Below are 22,515 nucleotides of genomic sequence, written 5' to 3'. Positions count from 1 at the left end.
CTGCAATTCCTCCCACTTTATCAGGTTTCATTATTCTTAAAAATATTTTGGAAGGAGATAGTACTCAAATTATAAACGCAGGGTCTAATACGACAAAATGTGGGTCCTGCAATCAATGTACAACCATCTGCAAATTGAGTAGCTTAGTGTTGACTAATAACAATCACACTAGGATTTATCCTGCCAAGGGCAATTGTAGGTCTACTATGCTTGTTTATATTGCTGTTTGTTCTGTATGTCATTCCTATTATATAGGAAAGACTGAAAGGCAATTTAGACAGAGAATTTATTCACATCTCTATTGCATAAAAAAGCAGGATACTAAAAATGCCTTGTCAAGACATGTTTTGGAATATGGTAGTGAACATTTGTTTAAATTTGCTATTTTAGAGTCAGTTAAGAGGAACCCTAGAGGAGGCAATCAAAAAAATGTTTTGGCCTACAGGGAACTTTGGTGGCAAGTCTTTACAGATGCCTTTACACCACCAGGGATTAATGACTATTTTTCTATTAAACCCCTACTTTTAATGGACTGTTAGCAGTTATCCAGTCCATGCACTTAGTCATTTATTTTGTTTATTCAGCACTTTTTATTTAACTTTTAATCTATTTTATATATACGGAATATCCCTCTGAAAATGTTTTAATTGATTCAATTGTTTTTTAATTGATATGTGATGCTATTTTGGCGCCAATTGTGTTATTTAATGGTTGCGTATCACTTACATTATTGTTCTGATGAAGCTCGCTTTTGCCGAGTGAAAGCGCTCAACTGGTTTCTCATTAAAAGATTTTTTATTAACAGCTTAGTCTTCCTTGGGCTGTTTTGTTTGTGAGAGGAAGCAGCGTGCGTTTTGGAATTGCTGCTACTGTTTGGTGTACTTTGTGGATCCAATTCGCAACTTTCTGGGTATCCTTCCCCATTGCCCTCATTTCTACCTGCAAATCCTGGTAATTATGTCTTTGCGTATCTCTGTACATAAGACACTGTGGTCACTGGGTGTAGCAATTTCAGTGATCAATGTTATTTTTGTCTTCTTTTCAAGGACTACTCTATCTGCTTTTCTCTCATCTGTTTTTTTGAACTGTTGGTAATGGGTGATCCCATGTAATATAAACATCATCATTTTCTATACTGTTTTGTAGCTCATGTTTCCAATGTTTTTCAACTACGTCAATATTATAATGTTTGTACAATCTCCATTGCAACAGTCTTGCCACATTATTATGTCTTTCAGTATGCATTCCTTCTAACATTAATATATCACAACCAGCAACAAGATGTGTGTTTGTTTCCAATTCTGTTTTACAAAACCTACATTTGTCTTTTTCTCCCACATGTTCAATGGACTTTGTAAACCAAAGTGTACATAATCTACTATCTTGGGCAGCCAATATTAACCTTTCATCTTTTGGTTTAAATTCACATCTCTCTAACCATTCCTGCATTCACTCCTGATCAATATGAGGTTGTTCCAAGAGTTTTCTATACTTGTAACTATATTTATGCATTTTCCACATTCCTTGCCTTCTCATCTGATCCTTATAGTCTTTCTTTTGTTTTTGGAACACTCAGTTGCAGTCTGACTTTTATCTACTTCTGGTTTGATTTCCATTCCCACTTGACACTGATATGTTTCTGCTAAACTAAGCAGGAAAGTCATATTAGACTTATCCTCCTCATGTTTTAAAACTTTCACTGTGTTTGGGTCTTGTAAGGTCAGCAGATATGTATGCAGTTCTACAACTGCAGATCTATACATGTAATCAATTTTCTAGGAGGCCCATACCTCCTTTAGAATGGGGAATATATAATCTTGGTACACACTGACTTTTATAAATCATTTGGTGAGCATGATGGAGCCTACTCGTTTTCCTGTCCAACCAATTCAACACCTTTTGGGGCTAGTCAGTCACTCCAAAGCTGTAAGTTAGGAAAGGAAGAGCAAACTGGTTTATAGCTTGGACTTCATTCCTTGTTGTCAGCACTGTTTTCAGTATTAATTTTAGTCTTCTAAAATATTCCTTACTAAGTTTTATTCACATTTGTTCATGTTTTATTGTTAATCCTTCATCAGTTCCCAGATATTTATACACTCCCTCCTGCTTATGTTCTTTTATATCATATTCCTGTCCCAGGTTAATGTTTTCTTGGTGCTGCAGCAGTCCTGCTTTAAAGGTTGCTTTTGCACATTTATCATTACCAAAGGACGTTCTTATATCATCTGAAAAAGATTTGACCACTTGCAATGGTGCTTTAAGCTCCTCATCTGATGAACTATACAGTTTTAAATCATCCACAAATAGAAGATGAGAAGTCTTTACACTTTGTTGTTTTCTGGGAGCCAAACTGTAGCCATGACCTAATCTATCAAGTAGACAACTTAATGGGTTAAGTGCAAGACAAAAGAGCAGTGGTGACAAAGAGTCACCCTGGAATATCCCACTATGAATTTTTATCCTTGGAATAATAATTTTCCCTTTATCATGGCTTAAGTGCAAAGTAACAAAAAGAAATAGGAAACACCAAACCACGGCAGATGAAACTCAATAAACTCCAAATTAAATCCACAAATGCAGTACAAACAATGGTGAACACTTTCGTAGCCAAAGCTACTTCATCAGACAACTCAATACATTACTCAATGGTTTTTAAAATAGCATCAGCCAATCAAGGCCAGTTTCCAATAAAAACTGTTGGCCTAATAACTATTAATTTAAAGCAATAATACTCAATAAAAAAATAGATTAACATCATAGTATTGTCTATTGAATACATAAAATGAGATAAAATATATATAAAAATATCAAAAAACATATTATCTGTATAGTGGCTTATTGATTAATACAGGTTTAATACAAACTTTATAATTTAGACCTTTACCCACATTGGCACTCATCCTAATAATCCACTCAAGCTCTTTGTTCTCTACCAAATTCCTAATTGCACCACTTCTACATCCTAGTAATCTATTTTTTCATTGAGTATTATTGCTTTAAGTTAATAGTTATTAGGCCAACTTTTTTTATTGGAAACTGGCCTTGATTGGCTGATGCTATTTTAAAAACCACTGAGTAATGTATTGAGTTGTCTGATGAAGTAGCTTTGGCTACGAAAGCGTTCACCATTGTTTGCACTGCATTTGTGGATTTAATTTGGAGTTTTATTGAGTTTCATCTGCCGTGGTTTGGTGTTTCCTATTTCTTTTTGTTGCATTTGCTGTTTGTTTGGGAAACCAGTTGGCCCACACCGTATTATATTTTTATTTGTTAACTGCAAAGTAGTTTGCCACTGTTCTATGGTAGCTGTAATATAATTGATCAGAGTAGGGTGCATCTTATACATTTTTAAGCACTCTTTTATCCATGAATGTGAAATACTGTCAAATGCTTTTTTGTAGACTATCCATGCCATGCTGAGATTCTTCCCCTTTTTACAGTTCTCCAGCATGACTTTATTTAACAACAAATTATCCTTTGTTCCATATGACATTCTTTTGTTAGCATTTTGTTCTATTGTCATGATTAAGTTTTCTTCTAAATGATTATAAACTCTGTTGGCATCATTTCCAGTATATAGTTTATATGTCATCGGAAGGTAAGTTACTGGTCTATAGTTTTTAGGATAGCTTATAGGTTCACTCTTAAGTAGGAGTATTGTTTTCTTCTGTTGTTAACCAGGTTGGTGTCTGTTCGGGGTATGTATGTGTATATATGTATATATATATATATATATATATATATATATATATATATATATATATAGTTTTTACTCATGGCTAAAATCTTCATGTGAAGATGTTAATACTTTTAGACAGAAGTTAGGTACTACATCTGGGCCTGGGGTTTTCTATCTGGGAGCTTTTCTTAACTTTGTTTCAATCTGTCTGGTGGTGTTGCAATTCTTTTTGCCTTGTTTCCAATTCTCTATAAAACTTTTTGGGTCATCAATAAATTGCTTATTTTGTACTTTTCCTTCCTGCATATCTTCTAAGTTTTTCTGCCTGTGCTGATATTTTTATGTATTATTTGTGCTAGTGCACAATACAACCTGATCTGTTCTGATACTGCACATTGCTTTTATCATAGCTACCTTTCTGAGTATTTTGTTGATCTGTTCCCTCTTCTATACACTTCTTGTCTTGTTTTATAATTTTCTCTATTCAATACTTCCATGATGGTATTTGATTTTTCCCCTTCCTTTCCCTTACTGCCCTGTGTTTTTGTGGTAAGACTTTATCTGTTATTAATTTAGCTGCACAGTCATATATCCTGTTTACTTCTGTTATATTGCATGAACCTCTATGAACAGTGCTAATTACAGTGTTCGTTTGCTTTATCAAACTTCTAACTTTTGTGGTTTTATTGACTTTCTGTAGTCTATTTCTTTCATTGATCTTTATAAACTCCCATATGCTCTCAGAACTAGTAAAAAATGATGATGATTACTGATCCTACAGAGACATTGCCAACATACTGGCTGACAGGTTCAGATGTCTATCCATCTCTGTTAAATCAAACAACTCTTCTCTTAGATAATTTTCTTCTAAACTGAGGGCACATTCTTTTTCTCCATTTCCTATGGACATTCTACAGAAAGTTCCAGGGCATCTTCTTGTGCCACATTTTCTTAAATTTCATCCTATGTCATCCATTGCCCTTTCATATTGGAACTCACTGGCTTATCACTCCACAACATTGATTGCATCAGAGTTGTCACAGTTTCCTGTTCCTTCCCTCCAAATGAACTTTTGTACTGGTTTCCTGTAGAAGGCTCCAAAGTATCTTCATATGGCAGCTGATCAGATGTTTCCTGCTTCACTGGTTTCTCCTTAATTTGGGGATCCATTGCTATGTCCTCCTGTGATGTTATCAGAGTAAGATTTTCTACACTAAATCCTTCATTTTGCAGGAAATCCACAACCTCAGTTTCTATTTCTTTAACTTCTCCATTACTAATCTTCTTTTATTATTTTCCTCTTTATTTTCTTATTTTTTGTATTGTAAAATGTTCCATATCCAGATGCCTTTACCTATATTTCTCTTCAACTATCTTTGGTGCTGCTCTTTTTGTATTGATTAGTTTTGCTTTCTCATTTGCATAAACATCACACCATATTAAATCTCGTTTTCTTTCCCATGTCCATATTTCTACTTCATATATCTCCTGCTCCTCCTGTTTTTCCTCACTTGGGGAATTGTTCTATCATGCTGTGATATATATCCTTTGTTAGACTTTCTACACTAATTCCTTCACTTTGCAGTTATTCCATAACTTCCGCTTCTAGTTTGTTAACTTCTACTTTACTAATCTTCTGTTCTACATTCCCGCTTTGTTATCTTATTTTTTGTATTGTTAAGTTTTTTTCATATCTAGGTGCCTTTGCCTGTATTTCTCATTGAATATCTTTGGGGCTGCTTTTTTGAATTGATTAATTTGGCTTTCTCCTTTGCATAAATATTGCAGCATATCTCTTCTTTCTTTCCCATGTCCACATTTCTTTTTTATACCTTCCAAAAATCTCTAGATTTTGTTCTTTATATTTTCATACTTCCTCAGTCACTTCTTTTTCTAAACAGTCCAAGCTTTCTTGGTCTATATAATGCTTTTCATAAATCTGTTGTATTAATCAACACATTTTTTTTGTTTAAAGCTTCTGACGGTTTTCTTGTCAACTGTTTTTTTCCTCTAATTTCTCACTTAATCCTTTTGTATATCTTCTGTCTGGAAATTCTGGGCTTCTTGCCTAATAGTCACAATACATAATTTCTTTCTTATCCTCAATAGTCCACTCCATCATCTTTATGTCTCTTTTTTGGCTTATCAGTTTTTGTGATTCTTATGGACTACTACTTCCTTCTACAACTGGGGGGGGGGGGCTATCCTCCCTCAGAGCCTGGCCTAACCCCATTGTAGGAATGTCTTTGTTTCTTGAGGATTCTACACTGTCATCTTTTTCCAGTCCTGGCACCAGTGTGCCTACCAGGATTGGGCACTTTTTTATCCTGGTTCTTGTGCACCAACTATCTTTTTTTATTTTTTAACCTACTTCTGTCCATGATATATTCTATATAAAATATAGTCTATATATCAGTGATGTCTTGGTGAGATTTTGTAAAAACCAGGGTCCACCTTGTAATGATTCCCATAAAGACTTAAGGATGAATTCAATTCCAGCAATACTACTCTCTTTTGTTTGCTGATTTATTATCTTTCCATTCGGACCCCTTTCTTCACGTATGCTGTTCTTCCTAAAACCAATCATCAGAGCCTTATTTCAAGCCTATCCCCATTCATGTTCATTAGGGTTACATATAGGGTTACTCTTAGGTCTGGGACATGGTAAGAGCTTTGTTAAGTCTTAAGATCACTGTAAGGCCATGCGTCTGGTGGAAGGAGGTGACGATGCTTTGAAGTGTCTGAAGTTCATTATGAACAGCTGTGAACTTCCATGAGATGTTTACTTACTGATCTTCTTTGAAGTAGCTAATGACTCAAAATTTAAAAAAGTTGCATCTTCTTAATTTTATTTTGTCACTCAGCCGGCGAGTTAAACTACCTTGGTTCTCCCTGCTGGATCTGGGTTGTCTGATGAAGAAAAACTTGAATAACTTTGAAACACTGTGGAAAAAATGTTTTGTTCAAGCTGTTCATGTATTAGAATCTTAAGGGGGTCATGACTCTAGTACTGATAACATAAAATAAGCAATGAATTCCATTTCTGACCAGTGCATGACTGGTCAGCAATGGGCATACCAATTTCATGGCAGGAAGATAGGTCTTTGTCATACAAGAAAAGTAATTGTTAAATCATGTAGAGTAAAGATTTTCCAAACTATATTCAAGTTATTCAGAATCCTATATTATAAATTCTAGGCTGTACTGTCCAGAAATGAACTCATCCATAATTTTAAAGATGCAGTCATTAACACAATTTGTTGAGCTTACTTTGATATGAGATATTGCCAATTCCATTTGCAAAACAAAAAAAAACAAGTTATAATTTTCTTATAGCTTATAGTTTACATAACAAAAAATCTGAGATTGCAGGCTGATAACCTCCCTGCTTCTCTAGACAAGAAGCCTTGTATAGACATCAAATCATGCAGGATAAAATTGTTCACTTCTCGATTTATGTTACTGCAGTCTCACTACAATCTGACAATAATACTGTTGTTTATAATGAGCTTTCTAATCTAAATATAACATTATTAGACAGTATATAGCTTTACCTGCCTCCACCACATGATCAATGGTTGGAAATCGTTTTACTACTGCAGTACTAACTGATCGAAAGATTAGCAAACTTGTTAGGTTCACATAACGTATTAGAGTCCTACGAAGTAAGCGTCCATATTCATCTCTTCCCTCAACACTGCTGGAGATTAAGAACATAAGTCTGTCTGGCCATGGTAAGTTCACAAACTGGTTCCACCATCGATTCACCACTAATGTTACATAAAACCCTGGAATACAAGAAGAAAGAAAAAAGTCTGCTTCAGAAATTGAACACTTGGAGAATTTATTGTTCATTCTGCCTGATTTTAACATAGCTGGTACAACTCAAAAGAAAATGAGCTTCATCATGAACACAAGTGTATAGAGGCACAGATATAAAGAGAGAGGGGCACATATGCAGACTCACAAACATATACTCACGCAAATGTGTACGTATACACACACACACACACACACACACACACACACACACACACACACACACACACACACACACACACGCTATAAATGCATATACACTCTCAGACACCACACTACTAATACATATACACTCTCACAAAGTGGATGTATGCAGACAGTGATAGATTTTTTTAATTGCCTTTGGATGAGCGATTGTACTTCAGGGGTTTCTTGTGGCAGTGACACATTTGCCAACTGATACTTCTTACTGCCTTAATGGTTGCTATTCTCCCAATTGCTCTAACTCCTCTGTTTGGCTGCCAGTGCCTGTCTGATTGCAAGGTCATTCATCCAGGGTGGTGATGCTTGGAAGAGATGAAGGAATGAAATCAAAGAATCATCAATGCTGCCTCCAGGTAAGATTACTGAACAGATTGTTTATGTCCTGCCCTCACAGTTTGCTGAAAGATATAGCTGAGTTAGAATTTAGTGGACATCACAAGGAAATTTTACTCAACTACATAAAGATGTCCTCCTCCATAGGCCTGCTCACCACAGAATTGCCAAATGCTCTGATCATTCATCTCTTGGTTTTCACTGAAAACTGTGACAATGATGGTTTAACAAACCCCCACATCCTCCTTCCCAGAAAGAGGCAAGCAGGCATTTTCTCATCACTCCTCTTTTGCCCCCCCCCCATCTGCTTTTCCAGCACTTGGGCAATCTGGGTCACCATCAGGGCCTAAGTGGTCTACACCATGGAGCTGACTAAGTGACAGAAATTTTTAAAGTCAGTGCTCATTAGAACATTTTTGTAGTTTGACTTAAAGATATTCTAGCAGTTGCCTGCTAGGGTATAAAACGACATATTTTGATTCACTGTGTACCAGTGAAGTGCTACCAGGTAATTTATGTTTTCTTTTTTCTTTTCTTTTTGTTTCTGTCTCTCTCCCTTAACATACTTATTTCTCTTGCATTAAAATACACGTTTACAAGGACAAACATGCATGTGAAGAACACAGTCAGCTGTCATGACCTTGTCCCACTGACTCATGGGATGGCTACACTGCCATAGTAATCCATGTTTAGGACATAGCCCTTGCTTTTTGATTCTGCTGCATTTACATTTTATTATAAAGAGTTGTGGATGGCAATGCATGTTTGTATTTAGTAGCTTACTGGCAAAATCTGATGGTTTGTCTACTGCTTCTGCACTTGGCATGGTGTAATTCCTTGTTTAAGAATTGCTATTAAATAGTTGATTGATTGATATGCTATACTTATAAACCATGGTCATGCAATGGGCAATGGAGGGGGACAGGAGAAACTCCTCAGTAAGGCACACAGCAGACACACACACACATTGATTTCACTGCACACAGTTTAGACTTTCATTTACAATGACAGATAATTCACCAGTTGTGGATCTGAAAAAGTTTTGGTATGTTGTGAGTACTGCCACATTTGCTGACTTGAGAGGTTGCTATCTTACAGCTGCTACATACAGAATCATATTTTTAACAACAAACCATGTTTATTTATTGTACTTAAGATCTTGTACAATGTGTTCAGACCTCCTGAATGGTGAGGCCTATTTCACATACCTGCTGTGCTCTGGATGTTGTCCATATTTCTCGAACTACTCCCTGCAAAACTGTTCTGTACTAATAAAGGCAAAACAACCCAGAGCTCACAATCTAATTACTATTTTGAAAGTCAAAAAGACATCATTAACATAATTAAAATTTTCCAGAGATGATACAAACGTAATACTTGCAACCTTTCCCCTATAAACTACCTTAAAAAGTTGCAATTTTATAGGTCAGTCAGTGTGCTATTCAGTTTGCTATAGCCAAGTAATTGTTCTGAAGGTTGCATATCATGTATTTGCACAATATCTATCCATATGCCTGAGAAAAGCATGGACTAAAACTAGGTGCCAAGATAAGAAATACATAATGGTATCCTTTGGGAAGTCATCTACCCCTGGTAACTATCATACTGACAACACACCCTAAGAGTCAACCCAGTAGTTAGAGACTTGGGGACACACACATATACAGTAATCTAGCCTTTGACCATCATATATCTACAGTATTGAGGAAATCATTCTATGGTGTGCAACTTATAAAAAAAAGCATGTCATCTAGCCAATGAATTTATTGTTTCACTGTATGTAACATTCATTGGACCTGTCACTGAGTATATTGCCCCTGTATTCTGTCTCCTACAAGCTGTTGAGGGGAACTCTATGCCTGACATATAAGTCAGACTGCAATCCAATGGACATCCTACATATCTGCAAAAAAAAAAAAAAAAATAAATAAATAAAATAAAAACAGCATCAGAATTACCTATTCTAAAGAATTAAACCTTGTCTGCAATATAAACAGGACCTGCCGGAGAGACAGGTATGTATCCCAGAGACTACTTCTCTGGAACAGGCTTCCTATCCATGTGAATCCGAGTTCTTCCTTAACCCAATTCAAGTGTAACTTAGGCAAGTGAATGGAATACACATCCCTGGTTTAACATATATGTCTCTAATGGACACAGGTAGCCTGTAAATGGTTCATCTCCTAGGCCTCTGATTGTAAATGTTTCATCTCTCAAGCCTCTGCTCACACTTATCAAGGTTACCAGAACTTGACAGAGATTTGTGATGCATGGCTAGGCTTAATAAGGTCCAAGTGGTTGTTAACTTACTACACATCTATAAATATATGAACTTATAATGCCTTTTTTGTATGCTTCCAATTCATACCCATAACTCCCTGTGGTGTCAAAAAGTTTTTGGGTCTGGCTTCCTTAATAAAGTGACTTACAAGCTAATGATAGGTAGTATCAGAAACTGAAAGAAGCTATTAACAAAATAACACTAAGATTGCTAATCTAGGATCTCCTGCAGTAGATAAATGAATCACTGTTTTTATCACTTATTATTCATATATTCACATTTATGTTCACAATTTCATAACTGAGACCCCTGCATGTTATTAAGGGGTATGGTGTGATTTACTGTGGTGGGAGATAGGAAAATGCATTGCCAATGTTAATTTATATCTCACTATACCTGAGATATTGCTAGTTGTTTCCAAGTAATTATGAAAATAAACATTATTTCTATATGTACTTTATACTTCAAAAAGCAAGTGATTTTCAAACTGTTGCATGGCATGAAGTGAAACCTTAGAAGGTAAAGAAAACTATCTTTGATATTTGCTTTGTAAGCTGCACATCTTGAGAGATATTCAGTACTGATAAATTGCTATTTATGCAATTAAGTATATGTTTTCATATTTCTGTAAATATCTCAAAAAAACACTTATGGAGGAATTACTTGTTGGCATGTGAAAGCATATATCTTTTTAACAAAAATGCTCTAGCAGAATATGTCTAGGTTGCATAGTTTCCAAGATATGACAATTCAATTGTGAAAATGTAACAAAAAATATCAAAACATATTCTATCATCTGGATAGCTCTATAGTACCTTTCAAGATCAGGAAGCCCAAACACCCCTCTTCTTTTGGCAGAATCAGTTTTTCGTATTGCAGCATTTTCTGCTTATTTCCCAAAATAACTCTGTTATTTTTTAAGTTTCTGCCAAATCTGTTTTCCCAGTTAGCAAAAGTATGTCTGTCTTTTAATGTTAAAGGGGCCAAAAGTATTTTAACTCCTGTATTTTGCTTTGTTTATCCATTAAAAGCGTCATCCATTTCCTTATTTTTCTGTTATTGTCAATGCTATTTCTTCCAATATATCTTTAGCTGCCTGCTTAACATCCTTTTTCAGACATATTCTCATATAGGCCATGCTGTTATGACTCCATAGATATGGCATTCTATAACAAATTGTGAGTGCATGTTTAGTTTAAAGCTATTGCTTTTGTTTTCACCTCATTTATTTTGTATCCTGCCAACTTATAAAATAGGTTTAGCTTCCTAAATAAGATTTCCAAATATTTTTCAGAGTCAGCTATATATAGGGTGATATTGTCAGCAAACATTGCTATTTTTTCTTAAGCAGTATCCTAAGCGTAGACCAGATGGCTTAATGGTTAATGTCTTTACCTCTCATGCACAAGGTTTGATCCTGACCTCCGACCAATGCCTGTTTGGAGTTTGCATGTTCTCCCTCTGTCTCCGTGGGGTTTCTCCCATGTCCAAAAAACATGCTGAGTGTATCCATCTCAAATTCACCAATGAATGGAGCTGTGGGCAGCAGCACAGACTCTACATGGTGCCCTACAGGGGGAAGAGCTGTACAGACCAACCACTTTGGGCATCTACTCTGGTGTGCAGTATCCTCAAGATAGGAGAACACAGATCACAGACTGCATGCTGTGGCAGGGCTAGCCACTCGACAGTGTAAAATATGGCTCTAGGTGATTCGGTCATGTTGACTAATGTCAGCAAAAATGGGCATGGGTAGTTACCGGTGATAAGTGGGTTGAGGGCCCGGCTACTCTGACCCATGCCAGGGACCCTTGCTAATGGTGGGAGGGGTATATGTGCCCCTATTGGCCAGTGTGTGCCTGCCATAAAGCCCAGCAACCCTGGGTCAATAAGCTACTGGCTGGCCGATGTCTAGTTGCCCAGCCTGGGTTACCTGGAATAGCTCTGTTGAGTGAAAGCTGGATGTAAAACTAACCAACCTGCCAAACATGAACTGAGAATTGCTACTTTTAATGTAGGTTCACTGACACGACGCAGCATGGCAGTGGATGACATGATGATACAGAGGAGGCTGGACATACTATGTATCCAAGATGAGATGGAAGGGCAGTGCAACAAAGCCACTTGGCTTTGGATCCAGACTCTATTACTCAGGTGGAGGACAGGCTAGAACTGGTGTGGGAATTGTGGTGAGAGAGAGGCTTCAGAAGGCAGTGAGGGTTATCCTCAGAATTAATGACAGACTCATGGCAATCAGACTCCAGTGTAATGATAGGGCAGTATTCATAATCTCTGCCTGTGTCCCACTGCAGGGTTGTGATAGTGAGGAAAAGAGTGCATTCAGACAGCAGTTGTAGGACCTACTAGATAAAGCACAACAACATGAATTGGTGTTGATAATGGGTGACTTGAATGCACATATCGGGACAGACAGAACAGGATATGAGGACTGCCTTGGTCCACATGGGTGTGGCAACAGGAATAAAGAAGGAGAAGCATGGCTTGATAGTAGCCAACACGTGGTTCATAAAGAGAGATAATCACAAGATCACATAAAAGAGTAGCCAACATGCACCTCAGGTAGACTTCCCCCTAGTATGGAAAAGGCAGTGGGGTAAAATCCATGGTTGCAAAGTCATCCCCAGCGAAACAGTCAGCCCATAGCATAAATCACTAGTTGTCACAATCAGCTGCAAGCAGTGGTCAGAAAAGACTCTGAGGTCAATAGAGACCAGACTGAAGATCTGGAAGTTGACTGGTGAGAAAGTATTGCAGTTCAAGGAATTACTCAGGGCTCTAGCACCCCAAGAAGAGGAAGAAATAGGTGAAGTTGTAGAAGAGTGGCAGCGCCTAAAAACAGCATCTGTTGGGACTACAGAAAAGATATGTGTCCGAGTCAGGTATGGAAATAAGATACATAAGGAAAGCTGGTGGTGGAATGCAGAAGTCCAGGAAGTCATCAAAAGTAAGAAGGAGTGCAGGAAGAAGTGGGGAGATAGAAAAGACTGACCAGGTTAGGAAGGATGACTGGTTGGCTAACAAAGAAGCTAAGAAAGAAGTTGCAATAGCAAAGTATAGGGCATTGGAGGCACTCTACTAACTTCTGGAAAGTAACTCAGTAAGGGGCACAAAGACACTATATCAGGTTGCAAGGCAAAGACAGAAAGATAAAGAAGATAGTCAGACACCCTTCATAAGGGATGCCAGCAACAACCTGCTTACCAGCCCACAGGACATCAAAGGCAAATGGAAGGAATATTTCCAGCAGCTTCTGAATGAAGAAAACCCCACAGAAGCTGTATTGCCCCAGAAGCAGCTTACAATGAGAGAAGAAGAAGGGCCTACCTTAGAAGAAGTAAGAACAGCACTAAGGAAGATGAAGTCAGGGAAAGCAGCAGGCTCAGATGAAGTCACAGCAGGCATGATAAAGATGCTGGGTGAGATAGGGGAGAAATGGCTCCTGAGGATACTAATAGCAGTGTGGAGAGAAAGGCATATCGCAGATGACTGGAGAATAAGCATACTCATGCCAGTGCACAAGAACAAAGGGGACATCCACAACTGTGGGCAGTACAGAGGCATCAAACTCCTACCACATTGCATGAAAGTACTATGGAGGGTGATTGATAAACGGATGCGCAGAGTAGTAGAATGTATGATGGGAGATGAGCAATTCGGATTCAGATCAGGATGCAGCACAATTGACCCGATGCCTGTACTGAGACAAATACTTGAGAAGAAGCTAGAGATGAAGAGAGAGTCCAACTGGGCATTCCTAGACTTGGAGAAAGCATATAGCAAGGTCCCAAGAAAGCTGATCTGGGCAGTACTGCAGTGGTTTGAAGTCCCAGAAACATTGGTAGAATTAGTGCAGGCTATGTACAAGGACCCAGTGACTCAAGTATGAACAGAGGGGTACTCAGTGGGAGTGGGTGTACACCAGGGTTCAGCTCTGAGCCTACTGCCATTCATACTGGTGATGGACTACATTAGCAAACAGGTTGGAGTGGACAGATCAACAAAGCTGCTGTATGCAGATGATGTGGCAGTACAAGCAGACTCTGAGCTAGAACTTCAGCAAAGGATAAGAGAATGGAATGCAAATCTGAAGGCACATGGGATGAAACTAAACACAGACAAGACAGTGGTAATGGCAGCAAACTGGGGAAATCAGAAGAAGCGGAGAAGAGAGATAGAAGGGAAGATAGTGGCATAGGTAAACAACTTCAAGTATCTGGGAGAGGTGGTTGAGGAGAAGGATAGTTTGAATGAAGAGGTCAAAACTAGAATCAGAGTGGCTGCAGCCAACTGGCAGAGAGTATCAGGTGTAGTCTATGACAGAACAATGCCAAAGAAGCTGAAAGGTAAGGTGTACAAGACAGTGGTGTGACCAGTACTACTGGATGGTACAGAAACCTGGGCAGTAAAGGGAGAACAGTTGAAGAAGCTAAAGGTGATGGAAATGAAGTGCCTGAGAAAGGTGGTAAGATGCACTCTGTGGGACAGATAAAGAAACGAGGACATAAGAGCAGAAGCCAAAGTAACTCTGATTACAGAAAAGATCAAAGAGAACAGATTATGGTGGTTTGGGCACATGTGTAGAAAAGCAGAATACAATCTAGTGAGGAAGATTTGGGACAGGCAGGAAGAAGGTAAGAGGAAGTGAGGACGTCCAGCAAAGAGGTGGATGGATTGTGTGAAAGAAGATCTGTGACAGTCAGGCATGAGTGTTGAAGAAGGCAGGAGTGTGCCATTGGATCGAGAGAGTTGGCAACAGTTTACACGATACCCTGACGCCATGTAGAAAAATGGGGAAAAGGGGACTGATGATGATGATGATGGTCCTAAGTGTACCCTACTAGATGATGATGATGATGATGGTCCTAAGCGTACCCTACTATGTTAGCTAGCCTAATATCTCTTGCCTGTGGTTTCAAATAAAGTGCAAATAGCAGTGATGAGAGTCTCATTCCTCTTAACAGCACTGCTGCTTTGGATAGCTCTCCTTTACATTTATATGCATTGGGGATCCTGCATAGATTTTAAAGATCATTGTTATCTATAATTCTGGGTATTCTAATTGTCATAATACTCCTTCTAAAATTTGCAGTTTAACCAGCCAGGAAGCCTTTTCAACATCGAAGCTTGTTAGCATTAAGGGCTTTACCCTAACTTCATCTCCTTGGATCATCAGGGTTCTGTTGATATTACTGTATGGTAATTTCCCAACTATAAAGCCACATTGGTCTGGTTCTAATTTTCTCTAAATATTTTAGATAACCTTCTGGGTAGGATCATCATAATCACCTTGTAATCATGGTATAAATTCTACATGAGCACATATGATCTGGGGTTCATTGGTTTCTTACCTTCTTTTGTGATTACAACCTCTACCCTCTACTGCCATGAGGGAAGAATACCTCCTTCTTTCAAAATATTATTAAATAATTATCTTCATATTTTATCACCTCACCTATTTTCCTTTTCCAAACTTCTATAAGAATACTGTCTAGTTCTGGTGGTTTTCCTGTCTTTTGTGCCTCATAGCTTCACTAATTTCCACTTTCCTTATGATGGTTGTCAATAATTCTTTACAAAAACACAGTTGGCCAGCAGATACAGCAATCAAGGCCACAAACACCAAAACAGTAGTGTGGATGAAAAGACTTTATTAAACAGACCGGTTTCGGCAATGAACTGCCTTCTTCAGTGTTGAATAAACGGACATGATAACAATTATGAAACATGCTAATTTATATATACCCTCAACCAATGAAACCACTGGTATACTCCTGCCAGTCATGAATAAAACATAAACCGGCAATTACTTAAAATTAGTAAACATTAAATGTGAGACCAAGGCAAAAACACAATTAAAAAGAAACCATGATAGTATATATATCTGAATATCACTATAATGGCCTAGTAATACACCACATAATAGTGGATAAGAGTATATTGTTATGTGCAACTACACCATAGAAATGAATAGATTCATTATATATAGAACCACTGTATATTAACAACAACTGTATAAGCAAAATAAACCTATATACTATTAATACGCTGGAATCCAACATGAATGTACAAGTAACATAATGAATCAAAACTTTAAAAAATATCCAAAAAATGAATAATAATATCTGAAACCAGATAAAATTAAAGATCCAATCATGGAAAAAACATGTGCATAAACCCTGTAAATGTAATACCAATAGTGAGCTGCAAGTAACCCAATCAAGATGAGAATGTCCCATTCTTCATAAAAATTGTGGTTATAAATGGTCATTGAGTCCTGGTGGAAATAACGCACCCAGAGTGATAATCCAGTATTTTTCCTTATGGTTTAAAATGCTGTGCCATCCTTGAGGATTACTTCTATCACCGATAATTCGGTCAATAACCATAAACATAAACTGGGCTTGCTGATGTTGCAATACATGACGATAAAGAGCGTTTGTTTCCTTCTTGTTCTTGATGTCGCTTCGATGTTCATTGATACGAGTCCTGAGTGGTCTCGAAGTCTGACCTACATAAAAAGCCAAACATCGGCAAGTGGCCAGATAGACCACCCAGTCACTACTACAATTACCAAAAATTTTGCAATCAAATACTTTGCTAGTATTGCGACTAGAGAACTGCTTGGATTTGCTGACCTGTTTACAAGAGCCACAATGACCACAGGGGAAAGTACCCAATAATTCATGCCCAGATATGGTAAGCTGTTTGTATATGGCTCCCCCACTACCAATATGTTTAAAGTGAGAAAATATGGAATCCAAAGTTTTTCCTTTCCTATATGAAAACCGGCATTCCTGCCCCAAAATTGTTCTAAGCTGTTCACTGGCCAATACGATGTTCCAATGTCTATTCATAATATCCCTGATAACACTACAATTCCTACCATAGGATGTAACAAACCTAATGGTAGTATCAGGGGAATCCCTAGACCATGTCTTATATTCAAGCAGTGTGTCCCTGTCCATTTCAGCTGAACGAACCCATGTCCTGGAAACGTCTTGATATTTGTACCCTCTGTTGGCAAATCTACGACATAAATCATGACTAGCTCTATCATAGTCCGGTTGTGTAGAACTGAGGCGTTTCATACGCATGAATTGTGATACCGGAATGTTTCTGATGGTGTGGCGTGGATGCATACTAGAAGCATGTAATAATGTATTGTATTGGGGGTATTTGCAAAATACTCTAGTAGCCAAAGTATGGTCTTGATTTCTAGAGATTGTAACATCCAGGAAATTGATGATTTCCAAATCATATGTCACTGTAAATTCAATGCCCCAGATGTTACCATTCAAATAATCAATACATTCCTGCAAATACCCCGCATCCGCACGCCAAACCAACCAACAATCGTCTAGGTATCTACGCCATATATCCATTTCTACCAAGAAGATGTTGTGTGAAGGATCGTAGATCATGCATTCCTCAAAGAATGCCATAAATAAATCAGCATATATGGGAGCAAAAGATGCTCCCATAGCTGTGCCTTGCAGCTGCCAGTAACATTGTCCCTGAAAGTAAAAAACATTTTTGTTAAGTACATGTTCCGACATGCAAATAAGTAGGGTGTTAAATCCAGGTGAATACAACCCTGCTCTGTCCAACCAGTATTGTAATGCTTGTAATCCAGCCCAGTGTGGAATGCTGGTATACAAGGCTTTAACATCTAATGAACACATGATCCACCCAGGCTCCAATTGTGTATCCTCGATAATTTTTAAGAATTATGTTTTATCCTGCAGTCTGGCCTGGACAAATCCCAAAAGAGGTTTTAAATATTGTGTAAGGAATGCAGACAGGGGTTCAGTTAAAGATCCAATGCCTGAAACTATTGGTCTTCCTGGAGGATTAGTAAGGGATTTGTGAATTTTGGGTAGTAAATATAAGATTTGCTTACGTGGGTCCTTGACCGTAAGGTGCATAACACAATTCTTGCTAATAATGCCCTCATCCTAAGCTAAATTCAAAAAAGAATCAATCTCTTTCTTAAAATGAGGGGTAGGATCAATAGCCATATTCATATAGCATGCAGTGTTGGACAATTGATAGTTACTTATTTTGCCTATAATACTCTGTTCTCCCACGCCCTGTTTATAATTTTTTAAATATTTTTTATATTTCATTTGATTATGTCTTCATCCCTCCTGTGCCCTGTGTTCTTATTTTAGTAGTAATCCTCTCTACTGTTTGCTGACTTAGGAGTTGTGCTACATATGTTGTCATCCTAGAGTTTGTCTCTAAAACATTTTGGCTTGAATTGCTAGTTCTTTATACATTTACAGTATATAAGTAGTCTACCTTTGCCTTTTTACCTTTCTCAGTTGTTCTTCCCAGTCTCCTGCAGTACTGCTCCTGAGATCCCAGTGCAATATGTTTACCCTCTGTACCACTTCCAAATAATTTCTTTATGTACTGTTCCCATATCTACCCTGCCTTCTGGACCACCAACTCCATTATGTTCTTTTAGTGTTAATTTCTCTATAGAAACTATTTGTTGTAGGTTGCCCTGTAACATTTTGTTAAACCATTGTATACATCTGCTTTTCTTGTAGAGATATGTTGGAAAATGGCAGTGTTTCATACCACTATAGTATTTCCCACTTAACAGTACAAGCTGTAATAGTGCATAATCTGATGTGACTATGGGGTGTGTTTTAACAGAACTTACCAAATTTGCATGTGCCTGTGATATGTAACACTGGTCTGGCATGACCCTGTTTTTATATTTACTTGAGTAAAAAGTATGTTCCATATCTTTCCTAGATAGTCTGACTACATCAGAAAGTCCAAAATCTTTCATATATCTCTCCAAGTATTTATCTTCACTAAAGATTCCTGCTATATCATCTCCAGTTTTAAATTATATTGCAATCCCCCCTATTAACATTGCTTCTGACTGAAAAGCCATAATATTGCCCATTATCTGCCTAATATCCTTTATCTGGGGTAATAATGGGATATATGCATTTGCAAAAGTAATCTGTGTCCCCATCCATCTGCCTTTTATCAGGATATATCTACTTAAATCATCTCTCTATACTTCCTCTATTACAACTCCCCCATTCCTTCTAATTAGGGTTATTACTCCTCTCGTCCTTTCCCTCTCAGGACCCACATAGAAACCATACATTTTTGTTTTCTTTAACAAGATTTCATGTTCCTTTTTATTCATTTGAGTTTTTGTAACATTGCTATTTGAATATTATTTTTCTCAATATATGCTAGGCAGATCCAGATCATGGTCAAATGGGGCCCTGGAAAAGTAAAGGACCAGGGCCCTCTCAGCCATACCAATATCCCGTTACTTGACTGTCTCTCCTTAAGTACCATAAAACACTATTCAATAATCATAAAACATTGTTCAAACTTATTAATGTGCATACTATTTTCTTCTTTACTTTTTACAATGATCAAGTGATATAATTTAAAACTTTTGTTTATAAATTTTACAGCAAAAACATTTACAGCCATTTGCTAAAAAACCCAACTTGAAAACAGAATTAGCATGAATGACAGTAAATTTCTCTTCCCCTGACATTCAAAAATGTTGTATTGAAACTGCATCTGGTAACTCATTAAACTACAAGTCAAACAGTGTTATGCGATAGATGCAAGAATTCAAAAGGCAAATCTATAATGCATTTGCCAACACCCTGACATAGGCCACTGGATGCAAGTATCCCTTTTTAGAAAAAGCCCAAGAGCACTGTTTGGTGAAGGGATTTGTGAAAGATAAAAGACAAACAAAGGCTAGGAGTATCAAAACCTGCAATACAGGAAGCTATCCATTAAGAACTCATAGCCTTACTCTTCTGCATTAAGGAGCAGGCAAACTGCTGTAGCTCAAACACAGTGCATTTCTCACCAAAGTGCCTGCAAAAAACAAGCAAAATGAAACGTATTCAAAGTAAAAATATTTATATTAAATGTGTAGGTTTCACAATGCCCAGTTTATTCACAGCCCAACAATAAACATACTGTTAACAGTTATCAAAACAAGGAAACCAAGGATCATATACAAAGGGCATGGTACAAAGGTGCGGTGAGTTAGGCCTTCTGCCCTTGCTTTGCTGCTTTCCAAAAAACTGCTGTAAGACTACAAAAGATAAGTGCTTATTTTCAACTGTTTTCTGCACTTCTGATTAACGAAAACAATATTTGCTACATATCTGTTTAAACTGTGCAACTGTATTTGAGACTTATTAAATTGCATCCTTAGTTCTGTTCGGATCTTTTTCTCATTTTTGTTTCACTACTTGTCTGTTGATTTTACTTGTTGTTGCACTTGGAAAAACACTACCATAGAGCTGAATGTAGTACTGTTTCTGACCTTTGGAGCTTGTAGTACAGTTAACATTTTGTCTATAGAGACCTAACTGTTGCTTCGTTGGGGGGGGGGTCAGTTTGGTCTGATCTAGCTAGAGCCACTGCTGCAGGGCTCTGTTTAGGGTGTTTTTGATTGGATAATTTGAACTTTGGCTGATTCCTGATTCTCTGCCTTCAATAGCTAGAACCAGTTTGTACTTGTTTGCTCAAAGTTGCAATGAGTTAAGCCTTCTGTCTTACTCTGCTGTTTTCCAAAAACCTGCTGTGAGACTACAAAACATAACTGCTTATTTAAGACTGCTTTCTCCCCTTCTGATTAACTAAAATGATATTTGCTGGATATCTGTTTAACACATTGCAGCCAAGTGACGTATCCAGGTGTTTCTGCAGTTACCTCCTACTGCGCCTCTAGGCGTCAAATATTGCCTATTAATGTTTGCATTAATAATTCCAAAACCATGCTACATACAAGGTATCATAATATTTTATCTTGAAGCATACATGATGGCAAACACAACTGTATCAATATATGACCTCTATTAGTTAGTATTTGTTAGAACTGTAAAGTGATAAATTCATTTTTAAAGGCTGAAGCCACACCCACTGGGAGTTAAAGGTACACATAGCTCTGCTGGAGGGAATGAGTTAAGCTGTGCAACTGTATTTTAGGCTTTGTGAATTGAATCCTTACCTCTGTTCTGATCTTTGTCTTCTTTTTTTTCTCCACTTGTCTGTTCATTTTACTTGTTGCTGCACTTGAAAAACACTAGCATAGAGCTGAATCTGGTACTGTTTGTACCTTTGGAGGTTGTAGTACAGCTAATCTTTTGTCTAGAGAGGCCTAGCTGTTGATTCATGGGACGAGGTTTCAGTTTGGTCTGATCTAGCTAGACTTACTGCTACAGGGCTATGTTTAGGATGTTTTTGATCCGATAATTTGAACTTTGGCTGGTTCCTGTTTCTCTGTCTTAAATAGCCAGTGTTTAATCTAGTTTGTGCTTGTTTGCACAAAGCTGCAGTGAGCTAGGCCTTCTGCCTTGCTCTGCCATTTTACAAAAAAACGTTGTAAGACTAGGAAAGCTAAGTGCTTAGTTTTAACTGCTTTCTGCACTTCTGATTAACTAAAAAAATATTTGCTGTATATCTGTTTAAACTGTGCAACTATATTTTAGGCTTAAGTGAATTGAATCCTTACCTCTGTTCTGATCTTTGTCTCATTTTTGTTTCTCTGCTTGTCTGTTCATCTCACTTGTTGCTACACTTGAAAACACTAGAACAGAGTTGAATCTTGTACTCCTTGTGACCTTTGGAGTTTGTAGTACAGCTAATCTTTTGTCTATAGAGGACTAGCTGTTGCTTCATAGGAGAGGGTTTCAGTTTGCTCTGATCTAGTACAGCTAATCTTTTTTCTATAGAGGCCTAGATGTTGCTTCATGGGAGGGGGTTTCAGTTTGCTCTGATCTAGCTAGAGTTACTGCTACAGGGCTCTTTTAGGGTGTTTTTGATTGGAGAATTTGAACTTTGGCTGGTTCCTGTTTCTCTGCCTTAAATAGACAGTATTTAAACCAGTTTGTGCTTGGTTGCTCAAAGCTGCAGTGACAAAAGATAAGTACTTGTTTTCAACTTTCTGCACTTCTGATTAACTGAAATAATATTTGCTGCATATCTGTTTAAACTGTGCAACTGTATTTTTGACTTAGTGAATTGAATCCTTACCTCTGTTCTGATCTTTGTCTCCTTTTTGTTTTTCTGCTTCTTTGTTCATTTTACTTGTTGCTACACCTGAAAAACACTAGCATAGAGCTGAATCTAGTACTGTGTGAAACACTAGCATAGAGCTGAATCTAGT

General features: G+C 37.5%; 1 protein-coding gene across 3 annotated transcripts in view; it reads right to left on the bottom strand.

Annotated features, from left to right (window-relative positions):
• The window catches only part of BEST3 (bestrophin 3), a 474,344-nt gene that overhangs the window by 177,901 nt on the left and 273,928 nt on the right, over positions 1-22,515 (bottom strand). For all 3 annotated transcript variants that reach the window (XM_044088000.1, XM_044087997.1, XM_044087998.1), the window contains one exon: positions 7,234-7,467. In XM_044088000.1, coding sequence (XP_043943935.1) covers positions 7,234-7,467 — 234 coding nt within the window. The remainder of the gene's footprint in view (positions 1-7,233; positions 7,468-22,515) is intronic.

This window comes from Protopterus annectens, chromosome 11.part0 (genome assembly GCF_019279795.1).
Source record: "Protopterus annectens isolate FY-2018-M chromosome 11.part0, PAN1.0, whole genome shotgun sequence".
NCBI classification, from domain to species: Eukaryota; Metazoa; Chordata; order Ceratodontiformes; family Protopteridae; genus Protopterus; species Protopterus annectens.
The sequence above is the reverse complement of the archived record's forward strand: the minus strand, read 5'-3'. Positions and strand labels throughout refer to the sequence as shown.